This window comes from Coregonus lavaretus, assembly GCF_964263955.1.
Source record: "Coregonus lavaretus genome assembly, chromosome: 21".
In the NCBI taxonomy this organism is placed as follows: Eukaryota; Metazoa; Chordata; class Actinopteri; order Salmoniformes; family Salmonidae; genus Coregonus; species Coregonus lavaretus.
The window spans coordinates 7,901,637-7,927,251 of NC_140008.1; the positions used below are offsets into that span (position 1 = coordinate 7,901,637).

Here is a 25,615-nt window from a genome sequence, read left to right on the forward strand (position 1 = left end):
GCCCAACGTATCACCGGGGGCACACTGCCTACCCTCCAGGACATCTACAGCACCCAGTGTCACAGGAAGGCCAAGAAGATCATCAAGGATCTCAGCCACTCAAGCCACGGTCTGTTCACCCCGTTACTATCTAGAAGATGGAGACAGTACAGGTGGGACTTCTCCAGGTCATCAGACTGTCAAAAAGTCACCACTAGCCGGCCTCCGCCCAGTACCCTGCCCTGAACTTTAGTCACTGTTACTAGCTGGTACTCGACCCTGCACCTTAGAGACTGCTGCCCTATGGACATATATCATTGAACACTGGTGACATTAATAATGTTTACATACTGTTTTTCCCACTTCATATGTATGTACTGTATTCTAGTCAAGGCTCATCCAATATAACTACTGCTGTACACAACTTTTCTATTCATAAACTGTCCATAATGTCTATACACACCATCATATACATATATATTTATATTACGGACTCTGACATTGCTCGTTCTAATATTGCTTTATGTCTTAATTCCTTTATATTATTTTTTGGGATTTGCGTGTATTATTTTGTATTGTTAGGTATTACTGCACTGTTGGAGCTAGGAACATAAGCATTTCGCTACACCCGCGATAACATCTGCAAAATATGTGTATGCGACCAATACAATTTGATTTAATTTGAATGGATTAATTAATTAATTAATTAATGACGCAAAGGGCAAAATGATGTTGGCTCAGATCTACACTCCAACCCAGTAGGTGGCGACAACGCAAATACTTTTGTTAGGGTAAAGCCAACAATAAGCTGAAAAGACGGTTCACCCCAATGTTCCTAAATGGTCTTTGTTTTGGGTTCGTTGATCGCCCTCAATCGGTACATTTTCTGAAAAAGGAATTCTAAACATATGTGTAACAGGTATGTCTCTACTCAACGTCTATTTCATTAGCACGTTTAGATACCCCCCTTGCAATTATCCAGCAAGCTTGTTTAGTAGCTAGAATGAATGTTAGTTGTCTGTAGCCCTTCCTACCACCAAACGTCTTTGTGGTGTTGTGATAACAATCAGTTTGCCAAATCTAAAGGCCGATAGTTTACCAATACTCCTACTGTGGTAAATTAAAGCGTAAAGGCATATAATTGTAGCTAACAGCAACATGAATATTAATTTATTGAAGTAAATCCTCGTAAAGATGGAAGAAAAGCAGTATACGTCACTGACGGTTCCTACGGATTATCTCCAACAGTGGTGAGTTGTCCTCCGAACACATTGGTGTTGGAGGTTTTGCATAAAATACAATTGTTGTGGAGTGTCAGTGTTTTAGGTCTCCATCAACATGTATGAAATAAAGGGCATTTTGCAACAACTGACAAAACAGTTCCTATCGCCAAGGCCTACAGTAGGCTATGTATTATCATCATCATCATCATCATCATCAGACAAAGCATGCTTCTTCCTGCAACACTGTATTTTTAAGATTAAGATGCAATTCTGGTCCTGTGAAGACAGACAGGCAGAAGGGCAGACAAGCAGACATCTCTACATGGTATAATGTACATGATTAAATAAAGATTTGCAAAGAAAAAAAACAGATTGGAAGTTTATATGTAAAGTTACTCTGTGGATTCAGAGTATGAGGCAACACGTCATTAATAGGCCATTTACATTTAACTAAAGTAATCCTAGACCTTAAAACATATGCATACATACAACATGATCATTAATAGCACACGCCCATATCAAATAATTGGCCCATGAGTAGGGCCATGAATGTTTTCAGACCAGGAAACACGAGACGTCAAACCAATGTGTGTGAAAAAATGTATTCTATGAAGGTTGCTGTCATATTTGTTGACGTAAACTCATATAGTGGGTTCCTAGGAGCATGAACCATTTCTCTATGTACCCTCAGTCCATTGTGTGTCATTTCTTTGCCTCCCGTTCTGTCACCTCTCTGGACAAACCCCATTGAAAACAAAAGAAGATGGTGTCACCCCAGTCTGTTCCTTTGTCTTCTGGACCTGTAGGTACCAGTCCACCCAGCAGCACCCCCAAGCTCAACATGTGATGCAGTACCATAACACGGGTCATATCAGTCATTACATGGAGGGATCCAGAGAGGACCGGGTCATGACGGAGCTGTCTGTTCACCAGGACCTCCCTGTCCACCAAGAGCTGGACTTCCATCATGACTTCCACCAAGAGCCAATCGTCCAACACGATCAGCCTGTGGATACATCACAAGGTATGTGATGACCGCCCTCCCCCTACTTAGCCAAGCCGTCTGCCATGTTTGCGTGGTAAATATTTGCACAGCTCTATTTGTCGCTGTGCTCTCTCCTCCACGTGCACACATTTCCCCAGTCCCCACCACCCTGGTATTAACATGAACTGACCTGTCCTCATGCAGTGCTTTTCCACTAATCAATTCAATTATATTTGTCCAGCACCCTTCACAGAATCATTGGGCTTGTCTGAGATTGACTGTTTGCAGTCGGACTGCACAGGATCACTGATTTATAAATCCCCTTTTCTTTCCAGATTTCCACTCATTATGTGATCAAGATGAGCGATTTCTAAACCTCGCCTCAAATGGATTCCCCTCAAACTTGTTAATTTTCTCTTTTAGCTCCGACGCCAGGGAAGAGAAAGAGAGGTCGGCCTCCGAAACAGAAGCCGGGGGAGGGCCAACCGCAGGAAGACTACGATCAGGCAGAGGCCCTGAAGAAAGCCAAAAGGACCCTTAACCGTTTCAATGGCATGTCAGTGGATGAGGTTATGGCCAAAACCCTGCCAGACATTATTGACCACAACCTGGACATTTTGATAGTGAGTGTTGACGTCATTTAATTTGTGACATTTTCAGAGTGGGAATGTTGAGTATGACTGTTGATGTAAAGTTTGGCTACATTTGTTTTATCGGTACCATTATTAATGATAGCCCATGGATCACACACCATTCTACTGTAATGATAGCCCATGGATCAAACACCATTCTACTCTAATGATAGCCCATGGATCACACACCATTCTACCCTATTGATAACCCATGGATCAAACAACATTCTACCCTAATGATAGCCCATGGATCGATCAAACAACTTTTCATTAGATTAAACCCATGTATTACATGTGTTGTGGATTTGAATCAAATCTAAAATGACTCTTCATTCTCTAGCATGTTGCAATAATAAGGTATTTTATGATCCCTTTCTCAGATTGGTATCAATCCAGGACTGTTGTCAGCCTACAAGGGACGACATTACCCAAACCCAGGAAACCATTTTTGTATGTAGCACTCAGTATAATCACTTCTATTTCTATACATACAGAATCTAAATGACGTAAATGTAAATGAAATGTAAATACTGTAATACCACATACTGACTGCCTGATTAGGGTCATGTTCATTAGGGCACAGCGTAGCAAAACATTGTGCAACAGAAAACAAAAACAAACTGTTCTTGTTGGACAAGATGAGACGGTACCTCCCTCTTTAACTCGTTTGAGAATGCTTCCTTCCGTTTCGTGCCTAGTGAACACGAACCCACGTTGTTAGTAACGTTATGATAAAAGTGATTGAGCTTGTTCTTGTTTTGGACCTTAGGGAAATGCCTGTTCCTCTCTGGTCTTACTGATGAGCAGCTCAACCACACGCACGATCTGAGCCTACCGGAGAAGTATGGCATTGGCTTTACCAACATGGTGGAGAGAACAACGCCAGGAAGCAAAGACCTCTCAAGGTGTCAAACCCTTAAAAAAAAAAAAAAAAGTATAGTAATTGTCAAGCGTATGTTATTTAACGTGCCATAATAATAGTTAGAAGTTATAGTAATAAAAAAAAAAGCACAGATGTCATTAAACATCCATGATGCATTTTCTTTCTAGTTTAGAATTGTCGTCATGATTATTGGTTGTTCATTGTCTAGGCTAACAGTGTTACTGTTTCCACAGCAAAGAGTTTCGTGAAGGAGGCCGGCAATTGGTAGAGAAGCTGAAGAAATACAAGCCACTAATCGCAGCTTTCAATGGAAAATGTGAGCAGATTTTATATATATGTTTTTGTATTATTTCACCTTTATTTAACCAGGTAAGCCAGTTGAGAACAAGTTCTCATTTACAACTGCGACCCGGTCAAGATAAAGCAAAGCAGTGCGATTTAAAAAAACAACAACAACACAGAGTTACATATGGGGTAAAACAAAACATAAAGTCAAAAATACAACAGAAAATATATATACAGTGTGTGCAAATGTAGCAAGTTATGGAGGTAAGGCAATAAATAGGCCATAGTGCAATAGGCCATAGTGCAAAATAATTACAATTTAGTATTAACACTGGAATGATAGATGTGCAAGAGATGATGTGATATCAGCAATTAGTATTATAGTTTTGTCTTTTACAGATAAAACTGAAATACTTGTGATATCGACAAAAGCTTGAGACCTACATAATTTCATGATGATATTATTTTCATTGCTCTTCTTTGGCAGGTATTTACGAAATTTTCAGCAAAGAGATCTTTGGAGTGAAGGCAAAGAAACTCGAGTTTGGCTTACAGCCGTACAAAATCCCCGAAACCGAAACTGTAAGTAGTTTTACCAAAATACACAGAAAATAAATATAAACGCAACATATAAATTGTTTGTCCCATGTTTCATGAGCGGAAATAAAAGATCCCAGAAAATTTCCATACGCACAAAAAGCTTATCTCTCATTTTGTGCACAACTTTGTTTACATCCCTGTTAGTGAGCATTTCTCCTTTGCCAAGATAATCCATCCAACTGACAGGTGTGGCATATCAAGAAAATGATTAAACAGCATGATCATTACACAGGTGCACCTTGTGCTGGAGACAATAAAAGGCCACTAAAATGTGCAGTTTTGTCCCACAACACAATGCCACAGATGTCTCAAGTTTTAAGGGAGCGTGCAATTGGCATGCTTATTGCAGGACTGTCCACCAGAGCTGTTGCCAGATAATTGAATGTTCATTTCTCTACCATAAGCCTCCTCCAATATCGTTTTAGAGAATTTGGCAGTACCTCCAATCGGCCTCACAACCGCAGATTGCGTCGGGTGGGCGAGCGGTTTGCTGATGTCAACATTATGAACAGAGTGCCCCATGGTGAGGTTATGGTATGGGCAGGCATAAGCTACGGACAACGAACACAACTACATTTTATCGATGGCAATTAGAATTTACAGAGATACTGTGACAAGTACCTGAGGCCCATTGTCATGCCATTCATATACTGTCATCCCCTCATGTTTCAAATCACATTTTATTTGCCACATGCGCCGAATACAACAGGGGTAGACCTTACCGTGAAATGCTTACTTACAAGCCCTTAACCAACAATGCAGTTTATAAGAAAATAAAAAAGTAAAAAATAGATCAGTAAAAAATTGAAAAGAGAAGATATTAAAGAGCAGCAGTAAAATAAAATAACAGTAGCGAGGCTATATACAGGGGGGTACCGGTGCAGAGTCAATGTGCAGGGGCACCGGCTAGTCGAGGTAATTTAGGTAATATGTACATGTGGGTAGAGTTAAAGTGACTATGCATAAATAATAAACAGTAGCAGCAGCATAAAAGAGGAGGTTGGGGTGGGGGGGCAATGCAAATAGTCCGAGTAGCCATGATTAGCTGTTCAGGAGTCTTATGGCTTGGGGGTAGAAGCTGTTAAGAAGCCTTTTGGACCTAGACTTGGTGCTCCGGTACCGCTTGCCGTGCGGTAGCAGAGAGAACAGTCTATGACTAGGGTGGCTGGAGTCTTTGACAATTTTTAGGGCATTCCTCTGACACTGCCTGGTATAGAGGTCCTGGATGGCAGGAAGCTTGGCCCCAATGATGTACTGGGCCGTACGCACTACCCTCTGTAGTGCCTTGCGGTCGGAGGCCGAGCAGTTGCCATACCAGGTGGTGATGCAACCAGTCAGGTTGCTCTCGATGGTGCAGCTGTATAACTTTTTGAGGATCTGAGGACCCATGCCAAATCTTTTCAGTCTCCTGAGGGGGAATAGGGTTTGTCGTGCCCTCTTCACGACTGTCTTGGTGTGTTTGGACCATGTTAGTTTGTTGGTGATGTGGACACCAAGGAAGTTGAAGCTCTCAACCTGTTCCACTACTGCCCCGTCGATGAGAATGGGGGGCGTGCTCAGTCCTCTTTTTTTCCCTGTAGTCCACAATCATCTCCTTTGTCTTGGTCACGTTGAGGGAGAGGTTGTTATCCTGTTACCACACAGCCAGGTCTCTGACCTCTTCCCTATAGGCTGTCTCATCGTTGGCGGTGATCAGGCCTACCACTGTTGTGTTGTCGCCAAACTTAATGATGATGTTGGAGTCGTGATAATGCACAGCCCCATGTCGCAAGAATCTGTACACAATTCCTGGAAGCTGAAAATGTCCCAGTTCTTCCATGGCCTGCATACTCACCAGACATGTCACCCATTGAGAATGTTTGGGATGCTCTGGATCGACATGTACGACAGCGTGTTCCAGTTCCCGCCAATATCCAGCAACTTTTTACAGCCATTGAAAAGGAGTGGGACAATATTCCATAGGCCACAATCAACAGCCTGATCAACTCTATGTGAATGAGATGTGTCACGCTGCATGAGGCAAATAGTGGTCACACCAGATACTGACTGGTTTTCTGATCCACGCCCCTATCTTTTTTGTTTGTTTTACCAACAGGCATATCTGTATTCCCAGTCATCTGAAATCCATAGATTAGGGCCTAATGAATTTATTTCAATTGACTGATTTCCTTTATATGAACTGTAACTCAGTAAAAATCTTTGAGATTGTTGCATGTTGCGTTTATATTTTTGTTCAGTATAGTAACTAGTTGCACATGTTTGTATCCATTCTCTCATTGGCTGTTGTTTTGGGGTCTGTTCAAGAGGGTGCAACGTTATAGAATTTTCAGAAATGTATTGTAGATCAAGTTTAGCGTATGTCACGTAGAGCTGGGAGTCATGCCGGCTCCACACATTTCTACCTGCAACGTCGCGAATGTCTTCTCATTGAATACACCCCAGGTGTGCTACTTGATGCCCTCGTCAAGCCCCCGCTGTGCCCAGTTCCCCCGCGCTCAGGACAAGGTTCACTTCTACATCAAGCTGAAGGAGCTACGGGACAAGATCAAGGGTGTACCCCCAGTGGCCCGCGAGGTACAAGAGACGGAGTACCACTTCGACCTGGGACTTGCCAAAGGTAAAATAATGGTCATGCCGGAGTTACTCGCATTGCCACACTTCAAAGTCTCGTTCATGTTGCTATTTCAGAACGAACATGAGAAAGCCGTTAACTGAATCTGTGATATATACTGAATATAATGCCATTGACAAGGCCGTAATACCCTTAATGTTATGCAAATTATATTGTCGTTCGGTTAAATGAGGGTATGCGCTCTAGATTGTCAATCGTTTCTCAAGGCAGTTCAGTGTTGAAGATGAGTAACGTTGTATTTCCTGTATGACTGCGTTACAGAGGATGCTAAGAGGATGGCCATCAAGGAGGAGCAGGTGGATCCTGAGTACGAGACCTGTGGCCAGGAGGCAAGGCAAAGCACCAGCTACTGCAACATTTCCTCCACCAAAGAGACCGGTGAGAGCAGGTTTCTGAAGACGAGTGCTTGTGTTTTTGACTTTCGTTAGTGCACATGGGCCATCTGATGAGGCTGATCGAGAAATAGACCCTAAAGATTAACAACTTACCATCACTATTCGTACAGGTTTCGGTTTGTTAAAGGGATACTTCAGGATTTGGGCAATGAAGCTCTTTATCTACTTCCCCAGAGTAGGATGAACGTACTGATACCATTTTATGTCTGAATATATATATTATTTTACTCCTTTCAGGAATGCCCAGTAAGGACCAAGCCCAAGCTACAGCATTGCGCCACGTGCCATACGACCAGTGGATGACACAGTCGTTTGCAGACCAGATACCGGACATTAGCTGTAACAGTAGCAATGTACCTCAACCTCAACCTCAGTTGGGAGCAGAAACCTTTTGAAGAAGGCCCCACAAGAAAAGTCATTGGGTCACACTGTTTTTGAGGCATCATAATGCATGCGTCACACTAGAAGGAAGATGGAGGAGAAATGGCCCATCTTGACTGGACTCCCATTTTCAAATCCTCTCTTTAAACACAGCCCATTTTTTTCCATTAATTTTTATAACTATTTATTGCATTTCATACAGCATGTGTCCAGTGTCTTATTTTTATATTTTTAAAGAATGGGATTTTGTTGTATCCCTCGCTTGTACATGTGGAAGTGTAATTGTGCTCTGGAATTTTCAAGTTTGTTATTACAGAGATATTAAATCAGTTGTAAAACTGACATTGACAGTTATTTTGTGGATCACAGAACTTATTGATGTACATGGTTCAATATGACTTGTAAAGGGATCAAGTAGTATAAAGTTGAATGAAAAAGATAGGTGCCTGACAGTCCGAAGACGACATGGGCCGTATTTATTAGGGCACACTGTATTAAAACATAATGCAACGGAAAACAAAAACAAGTTTCGTATTGGACAAGTTCAGATAGTACCTCACAGTTTTGGCCCGTTTGCGTCTATTTAATTAGACTGTGGAAAGCTTTAAAGAAAATAGAAAAAATGGGGAGAAACTGAAATGCTAAGCGTTTTGTTACAGTGTGCCCTAATGAACACAACCCTAGTTTCCATCTCCTGGGTTCACAGCCACCTTTCTAGCGATTCCAGCAGGTTTCTCCTAGCCTTTTTTAACACAGTTTAAGTTGCTCAACAGATCCCGTGAAGGTAGCCCCAGTTTCCTCCTTATGACTGATGATCATGGCGTTGTATCATTTCATTTTACCTCTGAACCATAGATCTATCTTCAGCAGAGTAATTGCCAAACAATTGAGACAGACATCTTACAATTTCACATGAGACTATGTCCCTGGACCCAGAATTGAATCACACACTTTCATTATAAAGAAATAACCATGCCTTGTCTTATCATGACCAAAATGTTTAGATGGCAGTGGGAGGTTCTAAGTCAGCTTTCCTGAGGTGTTATATACTTTCTGGCCACACAATGTCAATAACCAGTCTATAAAGTGTATGCTAGTGGCGAAATTCCTACTCATGTTTAATGAGTGTGTTTCAATTCACTTACTGAGGAAGAATTAGTGTTCCCTGTTACTCCCATTGGATTGTTTTGATGTAATACTTTGTGGTGTAATTGAGGACTTATATTGATACTAAAGAAAATATACTGTACCTTATTATCCCATTCAAACCTAAAAAGCCTGAATGGATGCTGGACTTGTATGGTGTTGATGACGTTGGGTTTGGGACAAAGAAAAATCTTCAATATCAAACTACAAGCACAAACGGTAGACAGATGGGTAAGTTAAGTTGTTATACGCCATAATACTGTAGTGTAATAACATTAATATTGTTGTTAGTACTGTTGTAATTGCATAGATATTTCATAGCCCGAAGGCAGATGGCGATATTGAGTTGTTTTACCTTACCGTCCAAAGGGGATCTATGCAGTCGGCTATACACTCCTATACCCTGTTGACCGGTTCGTACATAAACCATTCTCCATTCAGGCTGCAAAGGCGTCGATTTTCCTCCTTAACTCGATTTAATTGCAAGCAGGCTCCGGAGTGGCGCAGTGGTCTAAGGCGCTGCATCTCAGTGCTAGAGGCGTCACTACAGACACCCTGGTTAGATTCCAGGCTGTATCACAACCCGGCCGTGATTGGGAGTCCCATAGGGCAGCGCACAATTGGCCCAGCGTCGTCCGGGTTTGGTCGGTGTAGGCCGTCATTGTGAATAAGAATTTGTTCTTGACTGACTTGCCTAGTTAAATAAAGGTTAAATAAAATAAAAAGGCAGGAAAAAAAGGTAAATATGCGTACTTTATGAAACACCATTTTCCGCCACCTTGCTACAGTGGCCAATGCTAGTCTCTGGATGTTGCATATCTCATTCAGCCAATCAGGTTGCAGCAGTCTGTTTTTTCACCCCTAGTCAGATAGTTTCAAAGCACTACCGTGGACCGTTGAGTGCCACATTTTGTATAAATTCATAAATGTCGCAAGCCGTTTAAAAACTATTCCTGGGCTTCAATTGGCCCACGGGCCGTAGAATGGATGCCTCTGCCACAGGCGCAGGAGACTAGATGTGTATTCATTCCGCTGATTCTGTTGCAAAACTTTTCTTAAGTGGAAGCAAACAAAACGGAGAGGGACCTATCTGAATTTGTTCAGTAGAAACTCTTGTTTTGCTTCCGTTTTGGTTCTGAAATGGTAAACGGTTTCCGTTGCAAAATGCATTTCCGTCTGGCCACTCTACCATAAAGGCCTGACTGGTGGAGTGCTGCAGAGATGGTTGTCCTTCTGGAAGGTTCTGTCAGAGTGGCCAGACGAAAGCCACTCCTCAGTAATAGGCACATGACAGCCCGCTTGGAGTTTTCCAAAAGGCAGAGTTCTTGGTCACCTCCCTGACCAAGGCCCTTCTCCCCCGATTGCTCAGTTTGGCCAGGCGGCCAGCTCTAGGAAGACTCTTGGTGGTTCCAATTTAAGAACGATGGAGGCCACTGTGTTCTTGGGGATCTTTAATGCTGCAGAAATGTTTTGGTACCCTTCCCCAGATCTGTGCCTCGACACAATCCTGTCTCGGAGCTCTACGGACAATTCCTTCAACGTCATGGCTTGGTTTTTCTCTGACATGCACTGTCAACTTTGGGACCTTATATAGACAGGTGTGTGCCTTTCCAAATCATGTCCAATCAATTGAATTGACCACATGTGGACTCCAATCAAGTTGTAGAAACATCTCAAGAATGATAATTGGAAACAGGATGCACCTAAGCTCAATTTTCGAGTCTCATAGCAAAGGGTCTGAATACTTACACTACCAGTCAAAAGTTTGGACACACCTACTCATTCAAGGGTTTTTCTTTATTTTTACTATTTTTTACATTGTAGAATAATAGTGAAGACATCAGAACTATGAAATAACACATGTGGAATCATGTAGTAACCAAAAAGGTGTTAAACAAATCAAAATATATTTTAGATTTTAGATTCTTCAAAGTAGCCACCATTTGCCTTGATGACAGCTTTGCACATGATTCCATATGTGTTATTTCATAGTTTTGATGTCTTCACTATTATTCTACAATGTAGAAAATAGTACAAATAAAGAAAAACCCTGGAATGAGTAGGTGTGTCCACGAGTGCATCTGTTGTACTAATCAAATGACTTGTGAAGTAAGTTATACGTGTCAGCAGGGATGGAAATGAAGCTAGCCCGAGGCTAGTACTTTTCAGACTGGGCTGGTAGACAATGTGCCAAACTAGCCTGACACAACAGTGAGTATTTGCATATGATCTCAGTGATCATTGTCCCATAGTACAGTGGGGGAAAAAAGTATTTAGTCAGCCACCAATTGTGCAGGTTCTCCCACTTAAAAAGATGAGAGAGGCCTGTAATTTTCATCATAGGTACACGTCAACTATGACAGACAAATTGAGAAAAGAAAATCCAGAAAATCACATTGTAGGATTTTTAATGAGTTTATTTGCAAATTATGGTGGAAAATAAGTATTTGGTCACCTACAAACAAGCAAGATTTCCGGCTCTCACAGACCTGTAACTTTTTCTTTAAGAGGCTCCTCTGTCCTCCACTCGTTACCTGTATTAATGGCACCCGTTTGAACTTGTTATCAGTAAAAAAGACACCTGTCCACAACCTCAAACAGTCACACTCCGAACTCCACTATGGCCAAGACCAAAGAGCTGTCAAAGGACACCAGAAACAAAATTATAGACCTGCACCAGGCTGGGAAGACTGAATCTGCAATAGGTAAGCAGCTTGGTTTGAAGAAATCAACTGTGGGAGCAATTATTAGGAAATGGAAGACATACAAGACCACTGATAATCTCCCTCGATCTGGGGCTCCACGCAAGATCTCACCCCGTGGGATCAAAATGATCACAAGAACGGTGAGCAAAAATCCCAGAACCACACGGGGGGACCTAGTGAATGACCTGCAGAGAGCTGGGACCAAAGTAACAAAGCCTACCATCAGTAACACACTACGCCGCCAGGGACTAAAATCCTGCAGTGCCAGACGTGTCCCCCTGCTTAAGCCAGTACATCTCCAGGCCCGTCTGAAGTTTGCTAGAGTGCATTTGGATGATCCAGAAGAGGATTGGGAGAATGTCATATGGTCAGATGAAACCAAAATATAACTTTTTGGTAAAAACACAACTCGTCGTGTTTGGAGGACAAAGAATGCTGAGTTGCATGCAAAGAACACCATACCTACTGTGAAGCATGGGGGTGGAAACATCATGCTTTGGGGCTGTTTTTCTGCAAAGGGACCAGGACGACTGATCCGTGTAAAGGAAAGAATGAATGGGGCCATGTTTCGTGAGATTTTTTGTGAAAACATCCTTCCATCAGCAAGGGCATTGAAGATGAAACGTGGCTGGGTCTTTCAGCATGACAATGATCCCAAACACACCGCCCGGGCAACGAAGGAGTGGCTTCGTAAGAAGCATTTCAAGGTCCTGGAGTGGCCTAGCCAGTCTCCAGATCTCAACCCCATAGAAAATCTTTGGAGGGAGTTGAAAGTCTGTGTTGCCCAGCGACAGCCCCAAAACATCACTGCTCTAGAGGAGATCTGCATGGAGGAATGGGCCAAAATACCAGCAACAGTGTGTGAAAACCTTGTGAAGACTTACAGAAAACGTTTGACCTGTGTCATTGCCAACAAAGGGTATATAAAAAAGTATTGAGAAACTTTTGTTATTGACCAAATACTTATTTTCCACCATAATTTGCAAATAAATTCATTAAAAATCCTACAATGTGATTTTCTGGATTTCTTTTTCTCATTTTGTCTGTCATAGTTGACGTGTACCTATGATGAAAATTACAGGCCTCTCTCATATTTTTAAGTGGGAGAACATGCACAATTGGTGGCTGACTAAATACTTTTTTTCCCCACTGTATCTGAATTTGTGTGAAGGAGAAGCGGGGGGGGGGGGGGCATGGGCAAGTTGCAGCGGAGGGTGCAGAGCTGGTGGCCGGGGTAGGGATAGCCAGGTGGAAAGCATGGCCAGCCATAGTTGGTGGCTGACTAAATATTTGTTTCCCCCCTGTATGTATTAGAGATACGAAGCGGCAAAGAACTAATCCACATTTAATTAAGAAGATAACTTTTTTAAATGTTTCAAGGGATTTTACATGACATGTTCTACTCTGATTTAGCCACTATCTCCTGTATTCCAGTAGGAACATCAACAGTATCTGCCATTCTGCTACTGGTCTGGTGGTCACCCAGTTTATTTTCCTTCTCCCCTTATGATCCTGTACCTGGTTAAACTGGAATACCCTGAGTTGGCTCCATATTTATTCCTCTGGCAGATAAACACGCCCCTTTTAAACAATTCAGAGTCAAAGATAGATCTAATCCTTGGTTTTCTTCTGAGCTAATTCAGATGAGAAATCAGGCCTGGGCCAAAGCAAGGAAAGCTGACTCTGTAGTGGACTGGCAATCCTTCAGACAACTGAGAAACAGATGTACTATCTCGATTAAGAAAGCTAAATCAAGCTAATTTTTAAGCTCTATCTCTGACTCTGCTGATGATCCTTCAAAATGTGGGAAAACAGTAAATGCACTGAAGTGTACAAATCCCTCTTCTTCCCTGCCTAAGCAAGTTCTGTCTGACTCTGGCATCATAACTGAGAAGAAGGGGATAAGTGATGCTTTTAATCATCACTTATCACAGCAGGCTTTTTATTTGAGAGAAACAGTGGTTTAATTGACCCTGGTCAGTCAATCAACTGCTCTTCCCTCTGCCAGCCTCTAGCTGACTCGATGGTTAACCCGTCAACTTCTAGTGAATCTTTGTTTTCATTTCAACAATTTACTATCTGTTATGTGCTAGATGCCTTGCTTAAGATTGATGTAAAAATGCTGATATGCTTGATCCATTTCTGCTGCAGCTCTCTGCCCCCCTGATTGCTGAATCATTAACCTATATTTTTAACCTGACGATTATATCTGGTACTATCCCCAAGGTTTGGAAGGTGGCCCATGTACTCCCCCTTCACAAAGGTGGTGACCCTTGTGACCTAAGTAATTATCACCCTATTTCTAAACTTTCTTGCCTAGCTAAAATATTAGAATCCTTGAATAATTCTCAGCTAAGATCTTTCTTATCTTTGAGATGTATTCTAAATGTACATCAGTCTGGTTTTAGACCAGGCCATAGCACTATCTCTGCTGCATTCCTAGTTATAAATGATGTGGTTAACTGTATGGATAAAAGGCAACATTGTGCTGCCCTCTTCATTGACCTGTCAAAGGCTTTCAATACTGTGGATCATTTACTGCTAATTCAGAGGCTTTCCTCAATTGGCCTAGACCAGGCTGCATTTCACTAGTTAAAAAATTACTTGACAGATAGAACTCAATGTGTATCTATTGATGGTGTTAAATCAGGTTTCCTGGGTATTATGAACGGTGTACTGCAGGGGTCGATTCTGGGTCTTGTACTTTTTACCGTTTACATTAACAATATCGACTTATCTGTAAAAAAAACTGTAAGCTGCACTTGTATGCCGATGATACTGTTGTGTATGCTATTGCCCCCAGGGTTGACCAGGCTCTATCTGAACTACAGTCTGTCTTCATTGTATTACAGAAAAACTTTATTGACCTGAAATTAGTATTGAATGCAGGTAAAACGAAGTATATGTTGTTGTCTAGAGTGCATAAAAATAACTCTGATTTAAGCATATGTACTTTGGATCGTGTCCATATTGATCGTGTCCCTGCTTACAAATATCTGGGCATCTGGAAAGATGAAAAGCTGTCTTTTAAAAAGCATATTGAGGAGTTAGTTAATATAAATTGGCTTCTTCTATAGAAATATGTCCTGCCTCTCGCTAAATAGTAGAAAGCAGATTATTCAGTCGACGTTCCTATCGGTCCTAGACTATGGCGACATCATCTATATGAACGCAGCTGCCACTTCATTAAAGCTGTTAGATGCAGTTTATCATGGCACACTGACCTTTATTACGGGCGACAATTTTAGTACTCATCACTGCATTCTCTACCAGAAAGTTGGTTGGCCCTCTTTGATGTCACGTAGGTTGATACATTGCTATGTTTTCATTTATAAAGCCCTGTTACAAATGAAACTATAGACATACGAGTTACCACACCCGGTCTCAGGGATGGTTAACTCTGGAAATTCCTTGGTCTCTACTGAGTTAGGTAAATCAGCTTTTAGTTTTCTTGCACCTTATTTGTGGAACTATCTTCAAAATGTTCTTACATTTACATTTACATTTTAGTCATTTAGCAGACGCTCTTATCCAGAGCGACTTACAGTTAGTGAGTGCAGACCTTTTTATTTAGTACTATTTTATCTTTTTGAAATCTTTTTATTTCTAAAAAAAATTTGGGTTAAATTTGTTTGTTATTATTTATTTTTTTTCATACTGGCCCCCCGTGGGAATCGAACCCACAACCCTGACGTTGCAAACGCCATGCTCTACCAACTGAGCTACATCCCTGCTGGCCATTCCCTCCCCTACCCTGGACAACGCTGGGCCAATTGTGCGCTGCCCCATGGGTCTCCCGGTCACGGCAAGCTACGACAGAGCCTGGATTCGAACCAGGATCTCTAGTGGCACAGCTAGCACTGCGATGCAGTGCCTTAGACCACTGCGCCACTCGGGAGACTAAAATGTGATGTTTTGTTTCCTCTAGGGCAATTCAGAAAGCTGATTGAGGACCTTATTACTGATGAATGTGTTTGTTTTTTATGACCGTGATTTTTCTTTCTGCTTGTATTTATATTTTGATGTGTGTATTTTCTGTAATTTCTGCAATTCAGGGCTCATCTGTAAAAGAGACCTTGGTCTCAGTATGACTCCCTGATTAAATAAAGGTTAAATAAAAATAAATAAAAACGGCTAGTAGAAAATGTGCCAAACTAGCCCGACACAGCAGTGAAATTTGCCTCTACAAACATCTAATGCCACATATTTAGGACCTGAATATTATCCCGGCTAGTAGAAATCGTGGTCTGCTGGCCAGTGCCCAAAATCCGTATGTTCCATCCCAGCATGTCAGTCCCTTTCAGACGATCCCCCTTATGACTGTTGGTCCTCCTCAGTGAACTCACGGCTGAGGGTTTTAACTTTCCTCTTGATAATTAGAATCAGAAGTACAGTCGTATAGCTCATCGCAATACTTCACGTCTTCGGGCAAATAGTACCCTAGACTGTCCTGATCATCTAGTTGAGCATTCCAGATAATTCCTCCATCCCAGCAGAAATGTCCCATCCACATAGTAGGATTTTAGATGTGCAGATAGACTAAAGCCCAGTCTATTTTACCGTTACTATAGTCAAGTCTGTGGGTTATGGTATTTTAATATATTCAATTTAGCTAGCTAGTAAAAGTAACTTTTTTTTGTGTCTTTCAGATGGGCGGACCGGAAACCCAGTGACAACACTCTGCCATTTTCCGGTGGGAAAGAGAAATGGCCCTGTATTTACCAGAAAAGGTAGCTCATCCACCATGGCAGAAAAGGAAGAGCCAGACTGTTGACTGGGAAACAAGAACAGACAATGAGGCATGAGGATAAAGCAGATCGAGCCTGTGGATGGACAGGTCAGTAACTTATCAAATAGGACACAATAGTGTAAAACATTGAATTTGTAGATACATAGAAATTGACTCCATGTCCCCTTTTCCCCATGTTTTAGACATGAGGCGTGACATGCGGAACATCAGGCTCACCCCACGAGAAGCAGTGCATGATCAATGCCACCCTCAGCAAGGAGATCTGCTCTTTCACTCTGGGGGTAAGACATCATTTAAACATCACAGATATAAATTCCCACTGTGCCCATGATAAAATGCAATGTGTATTGTGTTGCACTACTGAATGAAACTGTGAGGAGATGCAATCAGACTAGCCTTTGTGATTGAACTTTGGTACAGGCAGGGATGACTGGGGCCTCCAGCGAGTAAGACACAGGGTAAGAAACAATTTGAACATCACAGATATAAATTCCCAATGTGCCCATTATAAAGTGAACTACATTACTTTAGTTGGCTGCTTTAAGCAAAACTTGAATGTAATATAACCTATTCTGGGAGCCTTGTGTGTGTATGTATGTGTTGTGGGTATGAAAACAGGAACTGAAAGGAGGCGCGATGAGAACGCTAAACCAGTGACCCCCACCACCCAAAAAAAACTGATTGGAATAAAACCTCAAGGTAGGAACAAAAACTGATTTGTGCAAAAACTATTTACAAGATATTTACAGATGTTCACTGTTGTAGTGCCAACTTTGGGAGCATGTGGTACTTGAAAAACTCCTCTATTCCAGCAATATGAGTCTGCCAGAGGTCAGAGGTCGTCACACTGGATGGGGATGGTGATGGAGGCTTTGATGGTCCACACAACGAAGAAGCAGTTGTCCCTTCCAGTGATCTGGAGCTGCCCTTGGACCTGGTGCCAGTAAGGATGGTCTTCACAGAGGCTGTAAGAACCACCCACCTTGATATAGAAATCCTTCGACTTCACTGCCTCTTCAATGGTAAGGTCCCTTGTATCATAGGGACACTTGCCCTCCACCACTGCTGTGGTGCCCACCAGACCATCCAGTGAGGCACCCAGGATCCCAGACCCCTTGACCCAAAGTCCTGACTCCTGCACATCCATCCCTGTAGTCATTTAGAATGCCTTGATGTCCTCCTCTTCATTATCTGGGCCCCACTTTACAGACAACATTCCATCCAATGACTGAACACCTTGAAATGCATTTGTTGTAAGAAATGTGCTATATAAATAAAGTTTGATTTGATTGATGACATTACAGCTGTAGAATATTTAAGTGCAGTTTTTCCATAAACCTTTAATTGATAACTTGGGATTTTATCACTTGACATATCAATTATATAGTGGAAAGAATCCTATAAATCATGACTGTGTGAATGCATGTACCACTCCAAATAAATAAATACTGTGCCTTTGAAGATTTGTCTCTGGTCATGAAACTACAATACAGGCTGGATGTCTAAACAAAGTCAATTCTGAATGTCAATAGATTTTTAGATTCATTCTCATCAATGACAACATTCTAGAACTGAGTTTTCACAAATCAAAGTCTGGTATCCAGGGTAATCTGGTTACTGATTATATAATTGATTAAGTGTCTCTTTCCTTGTAGAATGTTGACATATGTATAGAACACATTGTATTGCTAAGATGCTCAAACTTAACTTAATAGCTACACTCACCGACACAGGATAAACTTTATCCCTCATGCTGGCCCTGACCAAACCAGTAAGTTTCCCCTCACTATAGCTGCACTTCTCCACATAGTCAGACTTATAGTGTTATTCTCCCCTTTTAATGCTCTGATGCTCATCCTTGAAAAATGCCATGAGATCTGAAAGACACCAAAGTCGACATACAGTGAGGGAAAAAAGTATTTGATCCCCTGCGGATTTTGTACGTTTGCCCACTGACAAAGAAATGATCAGTCTATAATTTTAATGGTAGGTTTATTTGAACAGTGAGAGACAGAATAACAACAACAAAATCCAGAAAAACGCATGTCATAAATGTTATAAATTGATTTGCATTTTAATGAGGGAAATAAGTATTTGACCCCCTCTCAATCAAAAAGATTTCTGGCACCCAGGTGTCTTTTATACAGGTAACGAGCTGAGATTAGGAGCACACTCTTAAAGGGAGTGCTCCTAATCTCAGCTTGTTACCTGTATAAAAGACACCTGTCCACAGAAGCAATCAATCAGATTCCAAACTCTCCACCATGGCCAAGACCAAAGAGCTCTCCAAGGATGTCAGGGACAAGATTGTAGACCTACACAAGGCTGGAATGGGCTACAAGACCATCACCAAGCAGCTTGGTGAGAAGGTGACAACAGTTGGTGCGATTATTCGCAAATGGAAGAAACACAAAAGAACTGTCAATCTCCCTCGGCCTGGGGCTCAATGCAAGATCTCACCTCGTGGAGTTGCAATGATCATGAGAACGGTGAGGAATCAGCCCAGAACTACACGGGAGGATCTTGTCAATGATCTCAAGGCAGCTGGGACCATAGTCACCAATAAAACAATTTGTTAAACACTATGCCGCGAAGGACTGAAATCCTGCAGCGCCCGCAAGGTCCCCCTGCTCAAGAAAGCACATATACAGGGCTGTCTGAAGTTTGCCAATGAACATCTGAATGATTCAGAGGAGAACTGGGTGAAAGTGTTGTGGTCAGATGAGACCAAAATCGAGCTCTTTGGCATCAACTCAACTCGCCGTGTTTGGAGGAGGAGGAATGCTGCCTATGACTCCAAGAACACCATCCCCACCGTCAAACATGGAGGTGGAAACATTATGCTTTGGGAGTGTTTTTCTGCTAAGGGGACAGGACAACTTCACTGCATCAAAGGGACGATGGACGGGGCCATGTACCGTCAAATCTTGGGTGAGGACCTCCTTCCCTTAGCCAAGGCATTGAAAATGGGTCGTGGATGGGTATTCCAGCATGACAATGACCCAAAACACACGGCCAAGGCAACAAAGGAGTGGCTCAAGAAGAAGCACATTAAGGTCCTGGAGTGGCCTAGCCAGTCTCCAGACCTTAATCCCATAGAAAATCTGTGGAGGGAGCTGAAGGTTCGAGTTGCCAAATGTCAGCCTCAAAACCTTAATGACTTGGAGAAGATCTGCAAAGAGGAGTGGGACAAAATCCCTCCTGAGATGTGTGCAAACCTGGTGGCAAACTACAAGAAACGTGATTGCCAACAAGGGTTTTGCCACCAAGTACTAAGTCATGTTTTGCAGAGGGGTCAAATACTTATTTCCCTCATTAAAATTCAAATCAATTTATAACATTTTTGACATGCGTTGTTCTGGATTTTTTTGTTGTTATTCTGTCTCTCACTGTTCAAATAAACCTACCATTAAAATTATAGACTGATCATTTCTTTGTCAGTGGGCAAATGTACAAAATCAGCAGGGGATCAAATACTTTTTTCCCTCACTGTAGACTTCATGGCTGTGACGACACCTCGGGATGCTGACCTAGGCAGAGTTGCAAAGAAAAAGCCATATCTCAGACTGGCCAATAAAAATTAAAGATTAAGATGGGCAAAAGAACACAGACACTGGACTTTTTCTTTGCAACACTGCCTAGAAGGTCAGCATCCCGGAGTCGCCTCTTCACTGTTGACGTTGAGGCTGGTGTTTTGCGGGTACTATTTAATGAAGCTGCCAGTTGAGGACCTGTGAGGCGTCTGTTTCTAGACACTAATGTATTTGTCCTCTTGCTCAGTTGTGCACCGGGGCCTCCCACTTCTCTTTCTATTCTGGTTAGAGCCAATTTGCGCTGTTCTGTGAAGGGAGTAGTACACAGCGTTGTACCAGATCTTCAGTTTCTTGGCAATTTCTCGCATGGAATAGCCTTCATTTCTCAGAACAAGAATAGAATGATGAGTTTCAGAAGATGTATTCAAACCCACAATTGCTGATGCTCCAGATACTCAACTAGTCTCAAGAAGGCCAGTTGTATTGCTTCTTTAATCAGCACAACAGTTTTCAGCTGCAAAAGGATTTTCTAATTATCAATTAGCCTTTTAAAAATATAAACTTGGATTAGCAAACACAACGTGCCATTGGAACACAGGACTGATGGTTGCCTCTGTACGCCTACAGTGGGGAAAAAAAGTATTTAGTCAGCCACCAATTGTGCAAGTTCTCCCACTTAAAAAGATGAGAGAGGCCTGTAATTTTCATCATAGGTACACGTCAACTATGACAGACAAATTGAGAAAAGAAAATCCAGAAAATCACATTGTAGGATTTTTAATGAATTTATTTGCAAATTATGGTGGAAAATAAGTATTTGGTCACCTACAAACAAGCAAGATTTCTGGCTCTCACAGACCTGTAATTTCTTCTTTAAGAGGCTCCTCTGTCCTCCACTCGTTACCTGTATTAATGGCACCGGTTTGAACTTGTTATCAGTATAAAAGACACCTGTCCACAACCTCAAACAGTCACACTCCAAACTCCACTATGGCCAAGACCAAAGAGCTGTCAAAGGACACCAGAAACAAAATTGTAGACCTGCACCAGGCTGGGAAGACTGAATCTGCAATAGGTAAGCAGCTTGGTTTGAAGAAATCAACTGTGGGAGCAATTATTAGGAAATGGAAGACATACAAGACCACTGATAATCTCCCTCGATCTGGGGCTCCACGCAAGATCTCACCCCGTGGGGTCAAAATGATCACAAGAACGGTGAGCAAAAATCCCAGAATCACACGGGGGGACCTAGTGAATGACCTGCAGAGAGCTGGGACCAAAGTAACAAAGCCTACCATCAGTAACACACTACGCCGCCAGGGACTCAAATCCTGCAGTGCTAGACGTGTCCCCCTGCTTAAGCCAGTACATGTCCAGGCCCATCTGAAGTTTGCTAGAGTGCATCCAGAAGAGGATTGGGAGAATGTCATATGGTCAGATGAAACCAAAATATAACTTTTTGGTAAAAACTCAACTCGTCGTGTTTGGAGGACAAAGAATGCTGAGTTGCATCCAAAGAACACCATACCTACTGTGAAGCATGGGAGTGAAAACATCATACTTTGGGGCTGTTTTTCTGCAAAGGGACCAGGACGACTGATCCGTGTAAAGGAAAGAATGAATGGGGCCATGTATCGTGAGATTTTGAGTGAAAACCTCCTTCCATCAGCAAGGGCATTAAAGATGAAACGTGGCTGGGTCTTTCAGCATGACAATGATCCCAAACACACCGCCTGGGCAATGAAGGAGTGGCTTCGTAAGAAGCATTTCAAGGTCCTGGAGTCTCCAGATCTCAACCCCATAGAAAATCTTTGGAGGGAGTTGAAGGTCTGTGTTGCCCAGCGACAGCCCCAAAACATCACTGCTCTAGAGGAGATCTGCATGGAGGAATGGGCCAAAATACCAGCAACAGTGTGTGAAAACCTTGTGAAGACTTACAGAAAACGTTTGACCTGTGTCATTGCCAACAAAGGGTATATAACAAAGTATTGAGAAACTTTTGTTATTGACCAAATACTTATTTTCCACCATAATTTGCAAATAAATTCATTAAAAATCCTACAATGTGATTTTCCTGATTTGTTTTTCTCATTTTGTCTGTCATAGTTGACGTGTACCTATGATGAAAATTACAGGCCTCTCTCATCTTTTTAAGTGGGAGAACTTGCACAATTGGTGGCTGACTAAATACTTTTTTCCCCCACTGTATGTAGATATTCCATTAAAAATCAGCCGTTTACAACATCAACAATGTCTACACTGTATTTCTGATCAATTTGATGTTATTTTAAAATGGACAAAAAATTTGCTTTTCTTTCAAAAACAAGGAAAGTTCTAAGTGACCCCAAACTTTTCAAAGGTAGTGTATGTGTCTATGTGGCTGTGTGTGTGTGTGTGTGTGTGTGTGTGTGTGTGTGGAAAGTATTTTGCGCTTTCTTTGCTCTTGACTATTCCCAGGTGTGATTCGTGAACTCTATTCAGCATTTCTTGTCTCAGTTGATTTGGTACAATGAGCTTTTGACATCAGTCCAGATTTGTAGCGGATTTCCTCCTTGAAAGTCCAGCATGGATGGATTTATTTGGGAACTGAACTCATCGTTGTTTCTCTCAGCAGTTGCATTTCAGGATCTTCTGCTGTTGCTTTCCTGAATGCTTGTAGCTTCTCCTGTGAGATTGGCAGCTGAGGTGTTATCCAGTTTACCTCCAACTCCTCTCCCAGCAGATCTTCATTCTGTTCGTTGATGTAGGTTCTACTCAACGCATCTGCTATGTGCATTTCTTTGCCTGGCTTGTAGGTGACAGTGAGACTGCATCTTTGAAGTCGGGGCAACATCCTCTGCAGCCTTGAAGGAGCATGATGCAGCAGCTTCTTGAATATGCTCGAGGGGCTTGTGATCACTCACAACGTGTACCTCTCTGCCATACACGTCCAGATGGAACTTCTCGCATCCGTAGACTATGGCAAGTAGTTCCTTCTCCATCTGTGCATATCTACGTTGACAGTCTTTGAGTGATCGAGAACCATATGCAACAGGTCTACCATCTTGGAGTATGACTGCTCCTATGCACCCTGAACTGGCATCTAGTGACAGTAATAGGGGCTTATCCATGTCATAGAACGTCAGCGTTGGAGCGTCTTTTGAGTTTCTCACAACTGTTCTTCTGTTTTTGTTCCCAATGCCATTCAGTGTCACTCTTGAGTAGCTTTCTGAGAGGAGCACTAACCTCAGACAGGTTGGGAATGAGTTTGGCAAGATACTGTAGAATGCCCATGAATCTCTTCTCGTTTGTCTTCGGGTCGTAGGCATCTGCACTACGGCCCTCACCTTCTCCTCATCTGGTTTCAGACCGTTGGCCGTTAGCATGTGACCAATGTACTTTATCTCTGTCCTTCTGATTTTACATTTCTTCCTGTTTAGTTTGATATTGTACTCTCTCGCTCTCAGTAGCAGCTTGACCAGTCTGTGGTCATGTTCCTCCAGAGTTTCACCCCAGACCAACAAATCATCGATGTTGACAACTCCATCCAGGCCTTCAATCATCTGTGCCATGGATCTCTGGAACACCTCAGACACAGATGAGACAACCAAGGGTAAACGCAGGAATCGGATTCAAATTGTTTAATAGTCACATGTACAGGGGTGCAGGTGTGATTGTAGGGTAGAGTGAAAATCTTAGGCTTCGAGCTCCAACATGCAGGACTAGTAACGTAAAATAATGAATATGCTAATAAAAAACAATAGAAACAGAACTAGCACCTAGGGGCGTGTTGAAGGTACAGATCTTGGAACTAGCACCTAGGGGCGTGTTGAAGGTACAGATCTTGGAACTAGCACCTAGGGGCGTGTTGAAGGTACAGATCTTGGAACTAGCACCTAGGGGCATGTTGAAGGTACAGATCTTGGAACTAGCACCTAGGGGCGTGTTGAAGGTACAGATCTTGGAACTAGCACCTAGGGGCATGTTGAAGGTACAGATCTTGGAACTAGCACCTAGGGGCGTGTTGAAGGTACAGATCTTGGAACTCTGGTCGTCCAGTTTTATCTGCCGGAACCCTTGATTCGTGTTCAGTACAGATAATATCTTAGCCTTTGCCATGCTGGATACAACTTCCTCAACAGTGAGCAGTGGGTAGTGCGCCCGTCTGATCGCTTTGTTCAAGTCCTGTGGATCTTTTTTTTTTTATGTTGGTAAATTGTAAAGTATTTTGTCTGTAATGTATGTTTTGTTATATGTCGGACCACAGTAAGACTAGCTGTCGCCATTGGCGTTGGCTAATGGGGATCCTAATAAATCAAATCAAAAATCTATACATATCCGGATCTTGTTAGGTTTGACCACAGTGACCATACTACTAACCCAGTCTGTCGGTTCTGTCTGCTTAATGATCACTTCCATGTGTCCATTCTGTGTAGTTCCTCAACAAGCTTGTCTTTGAGAGCAACTGGACCTTTCTCGGTTTGTGTGCAACTGTAGGGTCTAACTATATATATGATGTTGTCCTGGCATGCACCCTAGACCAGAAAACAGATCCTCAAAGTCTTTCAGTATGTCAATGTCTTTGACTGTGACATCATGTGTTCTCTTCACCATGCCTAGTTTTTGGCATGTGATTTGCCCGAGAATTGCTGGAGCATCTCTTTCAAAAATCTGGAACTCCAGCTTGTGTCTCTGTCCTTTGTACACACTGGTTAATGATTTATGACCCAATGGCGACATCTGGTGGAATATGTAAGCAGTTTGCAGGTGGACTTCTCTCTCAGTCCAACTGAGTTGAAAATCTTTGAAGACAATAGTTGCACTCAGCACCGCTGTCAAGCTTGAATGTTACATCTTTGTTGTTTATTCTCAGTTTCTCAGTTCAACTCTCTTTGTCACTGTCCATATCTGCAGTGACAGCTTCAATGTGTTTTAATTTTCCAGACATCTCAACTTCAACTGTGTGTAGGAACATACTGTCATTGTCCTCACTCTGCTCAACTACATGCATTTTCCTCTGCTGGCTCTGTGATTTGCACATCTTGGCAAAGTGATTCTTCTTTTGGCAGGATTTACATACTTGACCATAGGCTGGGCATTTTCTGTGCAATTTATATTACTTTTTTTTTGTTCATCTCGAGCTGCCTTTGCTCTGTTCTTGTTTAACCTCTTTGAGTTCTGACACTTTTTATCTTGTGTACTTCAACTTCCTCACTGAGAATGTTTACCTGACTGGATGTGATTTCACTGGCACAACACACATGAATAGCTTTAGCCAATGTGAGATCCGCCTCTCTCAACAGCCTGCCTCTTACTTCTTCATATTTTATGCCACAAACGATTATTTTACAAAGAATCATGCAGTTGACCGAAAAAGTATTTTGCTTTGTTCTTTAAATCAGTGACGTAAGCATCAATACATTCTGATGGCCCCTGAGCCCTCTTGAAAACGTGTTGAATGTAAGGTAGGTTCACAATAGTCTGAATTTCTGTTTCAGCACGGCAAT

General features: G+C 42.2%; 1 protein-coding gene across 2 annotated transcripts; it reads left to right on the forward strand.

The window, feature by feature from the left end:
* The first annotated feature begins 767 nt into the window (after positions 1-767).
* On the forward strand, positions 768-8,349 carry LOC311149223 (G/T mismatch-specific thymine DNA glycosylase-like). Of its 2 annotated transcripts, XM_084186309.1 has the most exons (11): positions 768-898; positions 1,159-1,229; positions 2,009-2,226; positions 2,611-2,810; positions 3,200-3,269; positions 3,589-3,724; positions 3,936-4,018; positions 4,475-4,569; positions 7,030-7,204; positions 7,481-7,597; positions 7,852-8,349. In XM_084186309.1, exons 2-11 carry the CDS (start codon positions 1,174-1,176, stop codon positions 8,007-8,009), a joined length of 1,308 nt encoding a protein of 435 aa, XP_084042435.1. In that variant the 5' UTR covers positions 768-898; positions 1,159-1,173; the 3' UTR covers positions 8,010-8,349. The 2 variants fall into 2 exon arrangements, with proteins under 2 accessions (XP_084042435.1, XP_084042436.1); XM_084186310.1 differs by lacking the exon at positions 1,159-1,229.
* The last annotated feature ends 17,266 nt before the right edge of the window (positions 8,350-25,615 follow it).

Coding starts and splice junctions, on each gene's coding strand:
- LOC311149223 (XM_084186309.1), top strand. CDS start 1,174: ATGGAAGAAAAGCAGTATACGTCACTGACGGTTCCTACGGATTATCTC. Junction 4,019..4,474: donor CGCAGCTTTCAATGGAAAAT/GTGAGCAGATTT, acceptor CTTCTTTGGCAG/GTATTTACGAAATTTTCAGC. Junction 4,570..7,029: donor AAATCCCCGAAACCGAAACT/GTAAGTAGTTTT, acceptor AATACACCCCAG/GTGTGCTACTTGATGCCCTC.